Source organism: Chamaea fasciata, unplaced genomic scaffold (assembly GCF_029207755.1).
Source record: "Chamaea fasciata isolate MVZ Bird 193981 ecotype frontalis unplaced genomic scaffold, bChaFas1.0.hap1 SCAF_7, whole genome shotgun sequence".
NCBI classification, from domain to species: Eukaryota; Metazoa; Chordata; class Aves; order Passeriformes; family Sylviidae; genus Chamaea; species Chamaea fasciata.
In genome coordinates, this window is record NW_027094092.1 from 61,105,896 (window position 1) to 61,118,971 (window position 13,076).

Genomic DNA, 13,076 nt, shown 5'->3' on the forward strand with positions numbered 1-13,076 from the left:
CCTCCGCCCCCAAGATGGCGGCGGCGCTGAGGGGCCGCGCGGGCCCGGGCGGGGCGGCGGGGCTGTGGCGGCTGCAGAGCCGGCGGCGGAGGTGAGGCCGGGGGCGGCGGAGGTGAGGCCGGGGGCGGCGGAGGTGAGGCCGGGGGCGGCGGAGGTGAGGCCGGGGGCGGCGGAGGTGAGGCCGGGGGCGGCGCGGCGGGCCCGCCTCACACCCGCACCTTCCCCAGCTGGGCCTTCTCCCCTGCTCTAGCCCCGAGCCGAAACCTTATCCCTGTCCGCTGTCCTTTACCGTCACGCCTTCGCCTCTCTTCTTACCTCTGCTCATCCACTTCCCCTTCCCCTTTCCGTGTCATTTTCCCCTATCTATTTCCTCTTCCCCATTCCTCTTTCCTATATCCTCTGTTTGCTATATCACCTTTCCCTATCCCCTTTTCCTCTCTCCTATATCCCCCTGTATTCTCTATAGCCACTTCCCCTATACCCTTTACGTGCTTTCCCTAACCTTTTCCCCTTTACATTATTAATCACCGCTGTCCCCTTTCCTCTATCCCCTTTTCCTCTCTCCTGTATCCCCTGTATTCTGTATAATCACTTCGGTATTCTCTATAGCCACTTCCCCTACACCCTTTATGTGCTTTCCCTAACTTTTCCCCTTTACATTATTAATCGCAGCTATCCCCTTTCCCTCTCTCCCATACCCCCTATATTCTCTATAATCACTTCTCCTCTATCCTCTGTAGCCACTTCCCCTACATCCTCTATCTGCTTTCCCTATCCTTTTCCCCTTTACAGTATTAATCACCGCTGTCCCCTTTCCTCTATCCCGTTTCCCTCTCCCCTATATCCCCTTTATTCCTTACATCCCCTCTCCCCACTATTCCTGGCATCCCCTTCCCCTCTCCCTACCCTTTCCCCGTTCCCCCGTCCCTTTCCGCCGTCCCCCGTGCGGTGCCGGGGCTGTCCTGACGCCGTGTCCTTGTCCCCGCAGCTCCTTCGACGTGGCCGTGGTGGGCGCGGGCATCGTGGGGCTGGCGGCGGCGCGGGAGCTCATCCAGCGCCATCCCTCGCTGGCTTTCGCCGTGCTGGAGAAGGAGCAGGAGCCGGGTACGGCCCGCGACGGGGGACAGGGGACAGCGGGAGGCTCCGGGACGCGCTGCCGGAGCTTCGTGGATTCCTAAGTGCAGGGATCAGCTTTGGGGAGAGCGCCTGCCCTTGTTGTTGGAGTGGGTGCGTGGATTTCCCATCCTGGGTGTGTTCTGGACAGGGCTTGGAGCAGCCTGGGATAGTGGAAGGTGGCCCTGCCCATAGAACAAAGCGATGTGTGAAGTCCCTTCCATCCCAAGCCATCCTGGGATTCTGTGATGACTCTCCCCTAACAGAGAATTTCTTCCGCCCTTCTCCCAGGGACGTGTCCTTCAGCAGAGCTGTCATCGGTCTGGGCTTGGCTGCTGGGGCTTCACATTGGGAATTTTAAGTTAAAATATCCTGAGCGTTGCTGCTGCACTTTGTGCAAGCTGCAGTGGGATTGCTGAAGCTCCATCAGTAATGGAATGTCAGGAGAGAGGAGCAGGAGGGTGGATAACCAGGACAAGGAGTAGTGCAGGTTGTGGAAGGGCACAGGCAGGTCCTGCATGGAGCTGGGAGAATCCCAAGGGATAGACATCAGTGATTAACTCCAAACAGGACCTGTGAGCTCAAAATCTTAAGTATCTCCATCAGCCAGGCTATAAATTGTTCTTGAGATGTTCCATGACTGATACAAAATGATTTTTTACCCCCAAGACCCACACAAAGTCCTTAAAGCTGTGTGAGTGCCAGGCAGGAATGACCTCTGGGCATCCACACCTTAAGAGGGGGGAGAACCTGACCAAATTACTTCAGTAAAAATGTTTGTGGTGTTTTTCACCTCCCTTTTCATCTGTTTGCAAAGAGGAAATAGCAACCTAATCCACTTCGCAAATACTCAAAGAATCCTCCCAGGCCTGCTAGCATGTCCAAAGGAATTGTGGATTGATACTGTGTTAGATAAGGCTTAAAGAGATGCATTTCGTTGTAAAAATGGGATTTTTTAAAATTCATTTTAGCCTGTAAAACATTTGGATTGTTTGGCTTGTTCTTGAAGGAAAAACTTGTGTTTTTAGTTTGGTTTTTTTTTTTCCCTGTTGATCCAACACAATGCAGGCTGGGATGGATTCTCATTAACCAGGGCTGGCTGTCTCAGTGTTTCTCTAACCTTTTGAGGCCAGGGGAGGAATTAATTTTGCAATTCTCTCACTTGATCGTCTCTTATGATGCCAATTTAAGGCAGGACCTCAATTAACTCGTTTTTCTGACAGCTGAGGTAATTAAGTGGGAACAAATGTGTTCTAACAGTGTGTTTTTCTTTCTCTTCAGCCCATCACCAGAGTGGACACAACAGTGGTGTGATCCACAGTGGGATTTACTACACCCCAGGCTCCCTGAAGGCCAAGCTCTGTGTGCAGGGGGCAGCTCTCTGCTACAAATACTGTGACCAGAAGGGAATTCCCTACAAGCAGTGTGGGAAGGTACAGCAATTCCTGATTCCCTGCTTTCCCCTTGGAAAGTGAAGCTGTGGAATGTGGGTTACAACACGTGGCATAGGCCTGGTCCTGGATTTTCTCCACGCTCTCCCAAGTTGCACATGATTTTCCACATAAACGTGTCTAATGTGCATAATCCCCAAAGCATCCCTTCCTGCTGCTGAGTCTCAGGTTGAGGGGAGGTTTTTCATGACTCTCCCCACGCTGTCTTCATGCTGTGAACCGTTTTTAATTCGGTGTATCTTTGGTGCAAGGTGAGAACCAGGACTGGGCAGAGCAGTGGTGGGAACCCAGCGAAACAGAGTTCTGTATCCACTTCCCAGTTATTCCTAACACACAGTTCAGGTTTCCCAGCTCTCACTGGGCACCGAGCTGCTGTTTCCACTGGAGTCTCTATCCTAACCCCGAGGTTTTAGCCCTGAGGGATAAATGGGAATTTCTGTCTGGTCTGTGCTCCCCCTGCTGCCACGCCGGGCACAGGGTGGCACTGTGGATCCGTGCAGCAGCACTCCTGAGGGGACAGCCTGCTCCGAGCTCCTGTCCTGGAGGGATCAGCTGGAGCCCGGGGGACACTGAATTTGTGTGGTTTGTACCAGGGTGGCAGCAGGAGCAGGGCAGTGCCTGTCCCCTGTGCTGGCACTCACAGCAAAGCCACATGGAGGGGCTGGAGTGTGTCCAGGGAAGGGAACGGAGCTGGGGAAGGGTCTGGAGCACCAGGAGAGGCTGAGGGAGCTGGGAAAGGGGCTGAGCCTGGAGAAAAGGAGGCGCAGGGGGGACCTGGTGGCTCTGCACAAGTCTCTGACAGGAGGGGACAGCCGGGGCAGGCTCTGCTCCCAGGGAACAGGGACAGGAGGAGAGGGGACGGCCTCAAGTTGCACCACGAAGCTTTAGGTTTGATACTGGGGAAAAATCAAACCTGGAAAGGTTTGTCCAGCTCCAGGACAGTGCTGGAATCCCCATCCCTGGAGGGATTTCAAGGCTCTGTGGATGTGGCACTTGGGGACATGGTGCAGTGGTGGCCTCAGCAGTGCTGCTGGACTCTTAGAGAGCTTTTCCAACCTCAACAATTCCATGATTCCATGACACTTCCAGGGAGGATAATGGTGAAGCTTTACAAGCTTTCCCTAAAGCAGCCCCAGGCTTGGAGGGCTTCACACCTGTGGGGTGGCCCTGGGAGGATCATGGTCTGTGCAAACCTGGCACAGGTAGTTCCCAGCCTGGATTTATCTCCTGTGGTAGCTGTGAACGGACTCCTGGATTTAATGAAGTGAAACTGGCACGATTCCACTCAGAGCATGTCAGAGCACGTCCTCACTCCTTATCAAGGCTCTTTGAGGTTTGTACATCTGGGGTTGAGTTCAGTTTTACATCTGAAAGCATCCCAGTGGTTCTGTAAATTCGTATTCTCTTCTTTCACGTGCAGACTCGGAGTCTCGGGGAGCTTCTGGCAAATATTGTCAATTGATAGTAACTCAAACTACACTTTGGCATTAATTTTTTTTAATTATCTCTGATATGTCAGTGCTTCCTCAGCAACAGAATTTTGTGCAGTGAATGGCACCAACCCTTTTTCACCCTTGTTCACTCATTCACTGCTGCTTGAGCTTGATGCCACACCTGCCCTGCCTCTGTTTTGCTCACCGCTGTGCCTTTTTTTCCTTTCCCCAAGCTGATTGTGGCTGTGGAACAGGATGAAATTCCCAGGCTCAAAGCTCTGTATGAGAGGGGGCTGCAGAACAATGTCCCAGGGCTGAAACTCATTGGAGCCAAGGAAATCCAGGAGAAGGAGCCCTTCTGCAGGGTAAGGCCTTGCCATCCTTCTGATTAGCTCGTTTCCTCAGGTGAAAACATCTTTTAATTGAACACAAATTTTTTTTTTTTTTGGCCTTGAGGTTCAAGTTCAGAAGAGGCTGAAAATCCCTTCCCGTCCATGAAATGGATTTGGATCAGGCCAATTTCAGTGCAGTTGGAGTGGTTGTTATTTAGCACTTCTCAGCCTGTTTGTTTTCCCAGCGGGAGGAATGTGTGGAGTTTATAGAGCACAGATTTGTTATTGATTAGTCTGGTTTTGTTTGAAAGGAAAGCCTGGGTGTGAATTCCCTGTGCTCTTTCCTCTGGCAGCTTGCTCTGGTGTAGCTGTGGGTGGTTGTAGGTACAGACAGAAATTTTCTGGAAGATAATCTCTTTTAATCTTTTTATTTTCCCTGTAAACATTTTGGAGCTGCTCCCGAAAACATCCTTTGCATGTTCCAGATCCAGCTGAGCACGTGGGGAGGCAGCAGCACTCCCTCCTCATGGCACTGCGGGTATTCCAGATGAAATATTCCAACCTTCACTCCTCCTCTGTGTCTTTAAAACCCTTCCAGGGACTGATGGCCCTTGATTCTCCCTACACTGGGATTGTGGATTTCAAACAAGTGGCCCAGTCCTATGCCAGAGACTTCCAGGAAGCAGGTGGGACAATCTTGACTGATTTTGAAGTCACAAACATGGAGATGGCCAAAGAAAGTTCTCCAGAAAGTGAAGATGGTAAGGCTGGATTTTTTTTTTTCCCCCCAATTTTTTTTTTTTGTTCAAAACACAGTTGTTTTAACTGGAATGACATTTCTGTGAATTTTTCTGTCTCCTAGGGATGAGAAAAAAGGCAAAATTATCTTAGTGGGAGTATTCTGCAAACTCACTTGGGGTTTTTTTTTTTGCAGGCAGGTCACCCTTCAGCTGAAACATTTAAAAACTGATGGAAGAGAGTGGGAGTGAAATGGAGAAATAAAGTTGTTCTCTCCTCTTAAAATCAGATTTATCTGAATCTTGCGTGTTTATTCTTGTGACAGTGATTTCCCTTATCCTGAAGGCAGGTTGGATCTGTGCTGGCACACAGAGGGAAGAATAAAACACCTATTAATTAATTAATTAACAGTCACGTCCAACAACATTAATTATGACAACAGTAGTTCTTCCATAGCTTGGAAGATATTCCAGAGGGAAATTCCTTCATGCTAAACAAGCTGCTTGTTCTGTCAGTTCCCTGTTACTTGTTCTAGTAACTCCTTCTCTTGTCTAATTCCATTTCAGGACTGAAATACCCAGTCATTGTTAGGAGCAAAAAGGTAAGAGTGAAAAAGGAGTTTTAATTCCTTCCAGGAAGCTGCTTCTCCTTTTCTTAAGATTTTTTTTTTTTTATTTCTGATGGATTAATCATCTCAAAAAAAAAAAAAAAAAAAAAAAAAAAAAAAAAAAAAAAGAAAAAAAACCCAACTAAGGTTAAAAAGCTGCTGTTCAGCAACATGATCAGTTTGATAAAACAACTGCAATCAGTTCTTAACGAGGATGCTCAAATTAATTAATAGTTACAATAATGATGATGTAAAATAATAAACTGCAACGTTAACATCCCTTATCTGCTTTGTTTGCACAAGCTGATGCTTGTGTTTCCAAGAACTCCTTTTATGACTCGTTCATTTGGTGACAAGCACCAGTTTTCATGTTTACTTTTGACCTCTGGCATCCATAAAACGATAAGGAGCCTTTTAGCATCATTTTATTATCATTTTATCAGCCTCAGAACTGCTTCAGTAAAACAGGTGCATGACAGGAACTGTGCTTGTAACCCCTTCACCTTCAGGAGGGAATATCTGGAACAGAAACGACCTCAAAAACCCCTCTGGTGGTTTTAAATTTTAGTTCTGCTGCTTTTTTTTTCCTCCTGTTTTTTTGCTCTCTCATTAAAAAGTAACTTCCAAAATTAAGATTTTTCCACCGAATACTGGTATTTTTTTTTCAAAATATTTTTCAGTTGAAGAAAACATAAAAACATAGTTGTGGAGGCCCTTGAAAAGTATTTCAAAACAGCTACTGCGAGCTAAATAAGTAGATAATAGTTTTTGATTTTTAAAAATGTATTTATTTAGATGGCCAAGTGTTTAATATTTAGCTGCTCTCCATACCTGTGGGCTGTCAATTTGTGCAGCCTGTGGGGTCAAATCAGCCAACGGCCTTATCTAAATAAACAGCTGTGGGGTTTTCCTGGGGGGTTTTTTAGCAGATACATTGAAATTTTATGGTTTTTTTGCTTCTCACAGGGTGAGGAAATCTCCTGTGGACACATTTTGACCTGTGCAGGGCTTCACTCCGACCGCCTGTCCGAGATCAGCGGCTGCAGCCCCGAGCCTCGCATCGTTCCCTTCCGGGGGGATTATTTGGTGCTCAAACCAGAGAAGTCTTACCTGGTGAAAGGAAACATTTATCCGGTATGTACCCCCTGGTTTGGCTGTCACGCTGTGCCCTGAGAGCTGCAGAAAAGGCGGAGAAAAGGGAAAAATGTCGTGGTCGTTTCTGTCAGACAGCGAGGCACGCACGAGGCGGTTGGTTTGTGACAGCGCAGTTTGGGTTTGGTACTTTTTGAGGAATACATGGAAGTACCACGTGGGGAGTTGTTGCCAATTGGTTTGTTTATGGTTTTGGTTTCAGGGTGGTTTTTTTTCCCCTTAATAGAGAGAAAATGGAATCTCACATTGCCACATATCCAGGAAACTCTGAACTATTTCTGTGTGTCCTAAAAGAAATCTGTAGGCAGGATTCAAAAGTCAGGGAGGGATTGACAGTAAATCATTATTTAAATAATTACAACAGTCCTGTTTAATTTCTTTAGTGATAATCTGGACAAAGGGGTTGACTGTACCCTCAGGAAATTCACAGATGGCACTGGAGGACTTTTCCAACCTCAGTGATTCTGGGGTTCTGTGATGAATTATTGATGAAGGGTTTAATCTTTTGTGTTAACACCCAACACTCCGATTGAGGTGTTTCCCTCTCAACCTTATTTTTGAATTTGCTGGTTTGGCCATAAAAAAATAGATGTGGGAGAAAAAGGGACAACCTTTCTACCACCTAATATAGACAGCGGGATGAGGAGGAGCAATCCCAGACAGCAAATGTTGTTACAGAGCAAGTGGAGAGAATTCCTAGGGCAGCATTTTACATTTAAATACTGATTTTCTGAATATGAGCTTGGCTTTGCCTGCTAAATACCGAATCTCTGGGAAAATTGGAATGCTGGGCATTGCTGTTTGTCTGATCTCACCTGGGAATGATGCAGGATCCTGTCTTGGGATGGGAGGGAGGAACAACAGAAGAACATGCAGATATTTATTATTAACATTAACCAGGCCTGCTAAGTTCAGGCTGTTTTGTACACACAGTGAGGGTTCCTAATATTTTATGTTCTGTTTTATTGCAGTATAATTGCTGCTGGGGAATAACATCAGGGTGCCACTGGTTTCCTTGTGGGTTGATTTATATCCTGAGAAATCACGTGGACTTTTGTTTTTCCCCCTGTTATTTGTTTCCCTTTTCCTTAAAATCCAGCTTTGCCTGGCCCTGCTCTGTTCTCCAGTGTTTCAATTAATGACATGCCACGACTGCACAATTAACGAGCAGCAAAACCAGCTCAGGGCCAATTCTGAGGCTCTGTGACTCAGAGTTCTGTGGCTGGAAATAAAATGGCAAAATTTGCTGTTTGTAAGAGCTCTGATCACTCCTGTGCCCCATTGCAGGTTCCCAACCCTCGGTTCCCTTTCCTGGGATTCCATTTCACGCCCAGGATGGATGGCAGCATTTGGCTTGGCCCTAATGCAGTGCTGGCCTTTAAGAGAGAGGGCTACAAACTCCTGGACTTCAGCCCTGGAGACTTTTTAGATGCTGTAACCTACAGGTAATGCCTCGTGTTTGTGTCTGCTGGGTGCTCTTGTTGAAATGGAAGCCACTTCCTGCCCCAAATCCTGCTTTTCCCAGGTTTTTGGGATGTTTAAAGACAGTTGTGCTGATAAGGGTGGACTTCCCCAAGACATTTGACTTGGTGTAGTCTCATATTTGAATTTTCTGCCAGGACATGTCTCAGCCAGTCTGGGAATGTGGCTGCTCGTTGGAAGGTGCTGGTGGAGCCATTCCAGGCTTGGTTTTGGTTCAGTGCACTGTGATAACTTAATCAACTTAGCCAGCATCATTAAATACCTGCAGAGGGAGCTGGGAATGTTCCCCTGGAGAGGAGAAGATCCAGGGAGAGCTCAGAGCCCCTGGCAGGGCCTAAAGGGGCTCCAGGAGAGCTGGAGAGGGACTGGGGACAAGGGATGGAGGGACAGCACACAGGGAATGGCTTCCCACTGCCAGAGGGCAGGGATGGATGGGGGATTGGGAATTAGGAATTCCTGGCTGGGCTGGAATTCCCAGAGAAGCTGTGGCTGCCCCTGGATCCCTGGAAGTGTCCAAGGCCAGGTTGAACACTGGGGCTTGGAGCAGCCTGGGACAGTGGAAGGTAATGAGTTCCCTGCCCAGGAACACTTCCAGGGTGGAATTCAGAGTTCGATTCAACGCCACAGCTCTGTGAGCAAGGTTTGCTGAAGCAGAGAAGGGCAAACACTTGTTTCTCAATCACAAAGCATTATGTGACTCCTGAATTTGGAAATAGGAACTTGTGCCCTGCAGTTGCATTTGCTGCTTTCCTCAGCAGCTGCGCCTGGTGCATTTTGAGGCAGATTTCCCCTCACTGCAGTTGTTCCTCCCCCTGCAGTGGGCTCTGGAAGCTGGTGCTGAGGAACGTGTCCTATGGCCTGGGGGAGCTGTACAGAGCCTTCTCCATCAGTGCCCAGGTGAGGCAGCTGCAGAAATTCATCCCTGAGGTCACCACCAATGATGTTCTCAGGTAAAATGAACTTTCCTCCTCTTTGGGAAATGTCATATTTGAACAGCAGAAAACGTGGCAGGGGTTTAGTCCTTTCCTCCGGCTAAATGTGATACCAAAGCATGGAGCTGCCTCCAGCTTGGGGGTCCCAGCACAGGCAGGAGCTGGAGCTCCAGGATGAGCACAGGGATGGGAGGAGAGGCTGGGAGTTTTGGGATTGTTCAGCCTGGAGAGGAGAAGCTTTGAGGTGACCTCATTGTGGCCTTGCAGTTCTTGAAGAGAACCCACAGAAAGATGGAGAAGGGACAATTTACAGGGCCTTGGAGTGGCAGCACCCAGGGAATGGCCTCAAACTGACAGAGGGCAGGGAGAAATGGGATATTGGGATGGAATTCCTGGCTGGGAGGGTGGGGAGGCCCTGGCACAGGGTGCCCAGAGAAGCTGTGTCTGCCCCTGGATCCCTGGAAGTGTCCAAGGCCAGGCTGGACAGGGCTTGGAGCAGCCTGGGACAGTGGGAGGTGTCCCTGCCTGTGGAATGGGGTGGGCTTTAAGGTCGGAGGTTGGACTTGATGGTCTGGGAGATCTTTTCCAACCTCAGTGATCCCATGACTGCCAGATACCCTCACTCTGCCTCCTGACTGTTAAACCCCCCCCAAAAGGCTTTGTCTCCACTCCCTCCCCTCCTCCCTGGACACCTTCTCACGGGAATTGATTCCCTCACTCGCCACAACGCTCCCCTTCTTCTGGCGAGCTCCTCCTTGCTTTTGCAGGGGTCCCTCTGGTGTGCGAGCCCAGGCTCTGGACAGCGAGGGCAATCTGGTGGATGACTTTGTGTTTGATGGAGGCTCTGGGGCCGTGGGGAGCAGGATCCTGCACGTCAGGAACGCTCCCTCTCCCGCCGCCACCTCCTCGCTGGCCATCGCCGCCGCCATCGCCGACGAGGCCCAGCGCCGCTTCCAGCTCTGAGTGCTGGCAGGAACGTGGGGTTCCTGCCCCTCCGGAACGTGGGACTGCTCCTCAGGGACACAGAGACAGCAGGCAGCACGGCTGGGCAGCGCCCAAGCAGCTCTGGGGGTGTTCTCTGCTCACAACTCCTCGAGCGTCGCGTCCTGGAGCGGCAGGTTTGGAGCTGAGCAGGACCGGCCAGGGGAGGTGGGATGTGTGGTAGGATTCTCCACCTGGATTTCCCATTCCTGTGCTCCAGTGCCTCCTCGGAGGGGTGTGAAAAGCCATGGTGGCTCTCTGTGCGTGCTCTGATTCCATTTCAACTGCAGTCTGCAGTCCTCTAGATTACATGGAAGAAAATGGAATAGAAGGATAAGCCCTGCTGATATGGAATTAAAGGCTTTATCAGAGGTTGAGAACAATCTTCAGAGCCTTCGACGTGAATGTCGAGTACTGCACAGAAAAATAAGCTTAAAGAGGATTACCAAACCCAAGTCAATTTAGATCTGCGGTTCAGATCCTCTGTCTGATCACTGTCTCTGTTTTTTATAGAGCAGAAATGAAAATATGGATATAAACAATCACTTCTCATTTAATTTACAGCTGGAAAATCAGCGCTGATCAGAAACTTCATCAGTGGGTTTGGGTTTCTTCCTGCCTTTGAACGCTGCTAATGCAGCAGGAGCTGATCTTTGTCCAGCCAGCTGAGCAATCCGGGCAAAAATGGTCTTTGGAACAGGGAATGTGAAAGGAGGGAAGCTCCAGAAACCTGCCTTGAGTCATGTTTGATATTGGCTTCCCTTGGAGCCTGAACAGGGATGAGTCAGGGAAGTTTCTCGTTTTCCCTGAGCAGGAGGGGAGCTCAGACAGTGCTGGTGACTCCTCTGAACTCCATTGAGACCCTCTTTTTTATCAGAAATACACCTGGAGAGAGATGTGAAGTAAACTCAGTGCTGAGCTGAGGATCTGGGAGTGTCCTGCAGGATTTTGTGGCCTCAGGGACAAAGTATTGAGGATTTTACAGCAGAGGCTCACAGGGTGTTGGGTAACACAGATAATTGTGGGGTGTTTGTATCAGAGAATTGGACATGAATTTTTCCTTAAAAAGCTCTTTTCTGAGCTCCTCTGATGGGAGTGGGTTAGCACGGGGGGGGCAGCTGTGAGGCTGATTTTATTTTACAGATTGGGGACACTTTTTTGAGGGGAAAAAAAGAAAAAAAAGGGCTTAACTTGCCTTTTAATTTTTATTTTTCCTTGGTTTTTTCTTCTCCCGGTAAAATCTACTTCACCAGCAAATTAACCGCTGGAAATTCAAATAACAACCCTTCCAGAGCAAAGTTTTGATCACTTCAGGCAGAGATCCAGCCGTTCCAAGTCTTGCAGTGCCACGGGGCTGTGTCAAACTTCCCGCAGTGGAACAATCGTGTCTTCCCTTCCCTGCCAGAAGTGTTGCCTATCAACAGTAAATCCTACAAAAGGATTGCAAAAGCCACTTCCTCCCACACGAGGTGTGGCCCCGACGTGTATTAACAGAAAGAACGAACATTGAAATGCAAAGCAGACAGAGAGCAGGGGGGAGTCCTAAGTCAGCATTTCCCTGTGCTGCCTGCGGTGCTTTTTCCTCTCAGGTGATGATTGTTTGAGGGTCAAGTTTATTCGAAGCTTAAATTATGAACCTCGGTGCAGCATTCTGTGAAAAAAAAAAAATCTTTCCAGAGATAAAGGTTTTACAGTTTTGTTATGAAAATAAATTCGGAGATTACGATGTCAGGGTTTTTCAGGCGTCAATCCTGCTGCTCACGGAGTGTGAAAATGTTTTAATTTATTTTCCAAATGAGCCTCACTTTGATGATTTCATAAATGTGCCTTTTATGATTCAAATAGTGTGGTGGGTTTTGTTTTTTTGTTGTTGTTTTTCTTTTTTTTAAATGCTGTGTATTTCTCCTGACTCAGAGACAAGTTTCACCGGAATTTGCTCCTTCTCAGCTGAATTAGGCAGGATGTCACTGTGTGTAACAGGAATTATTTCAGGAGGGGGGCACATGACCCAACTTGCCTTCCTAAATTATCTTATCTGTGCTTCTCACACCTCACAGCTTCTCCTCACTGACAGGACTGCTCTGAAGGCTGAGCTGGGCCTGTTGTGACGGGTGGGATGAGAATTCCTGAAACTCTGAACAAATCTTTGGACAAATAACAATTTTTTTTTCCCCCCCAAAAAGTGTTACAGAATCGTAGAACCCCAAACTGGTTTGGGTTGGGAAAGACCTTAAATCTCATCCCATTCCACCCCTTCCACTATCCCAGGCTGCTCCAAACCCTGTCCAGCCTGCCCTTGGACACTCACAGGGAACAATTCCTTCCCAATATTCCCTCTAAACCAGTGCCCAATCCTAAACCCTGGGAGGAGTAGGAACTGTGGGTCTGTGGGTTGTGCCACCGTTATCCCATCTTTCCTTTTTGCTCACAGTTTGGGTTTGAGGAACAAGTGTCTTCCCACAGGAAGAAATATTTTGTTGGGAACCTCCCAGGCTGCTCTGGTGTGGAAGGAGCAGTTTCTGCCTCTGGAAGCATCAGGCTCCTCCAGGAAATCTGTCACAAAGAATGATAATGATTTTACTGGCAGGAAGGCACTTTTCCCCCCCTTTTGGTTTAATTTTTCCATTCCTTCTGTGGGCAAGTCTTAAAACGGGGAGTGGAGGGAATATAAGGTGTGAGATTTGAATATTAGGCTGTCAGGAGGGACATGAGGGGGAAATTTGGCTGGATTTGGGTGAAGACAATAGTGGGAATGGTGATCTCTGGTGGAGCAGAGAGGGAAACTGCCTCCAGAAAGGGAGAGAAACTCCTTCCAGGTAAAAAAACAGTCTCTAAACAGGGAGGAAAATGCCTCC

The 13,076-nt window shown here is 48.4% G+C and overlaps 1 protein-coding gene across 1 annotated transcript; it reads left to right on the top strand.

Annotated features, from left to right (window-relative positions):
* Window positions 1-14: 14 nt before the first annotated feature.
* Window positions 15-12,222, top strand: L2HGDH (L-2-hydroxyglutarate dehydrogenase). The gene is made up of 10 exons (XM_066189172.1): window positions 15-91; window positions 989-1,104; window positions 2,395-2,546; window positions 4,231-4,362; window positions 4,928-5,090; window positions 5,634-5,668; window positions 6,641-6,808; window positions 8,114-8,271; window positions 9,127-9,258; window positions 10,008-12,222. Exons 1-10 carry the CDS (start codon window positions 15-17, stop codon window positions 10,201-10,203), a joined length of 1,329 nt encoding a protein of 442 aa, XP_066045269.1. The 3' UTR covers window positions 10,204-12,222.
* Window positions 12,223-13,076: the final 854 nt, after the last annotated feature.

Excerpts from the sequence above, each read along its gene's own strand:
- L2HGDH (XM_066189172.1), top strand. The coding sequence starts at position 15 with ATGGCGGCGGCGCTGAGGGGCCGCGCGGGCCCGGGCGGGGCGGCGGGG. Across the intron at positions 5,091-5,633 it reads TTCTCCAGAAAGTGAAGATG|GACTGAAATACCCAGTCATT; the intron begins GTAAGGCTGGAT and ends ATTCCATTTCAG. Across the intron at positions 6,809-8,113 it reads TGAAAGGAAACATTTATCCG|GTTCCCAACCCTCGGTTCCC; the intron begins GTATGTACCCCC and ends GCCCCATTGCAG.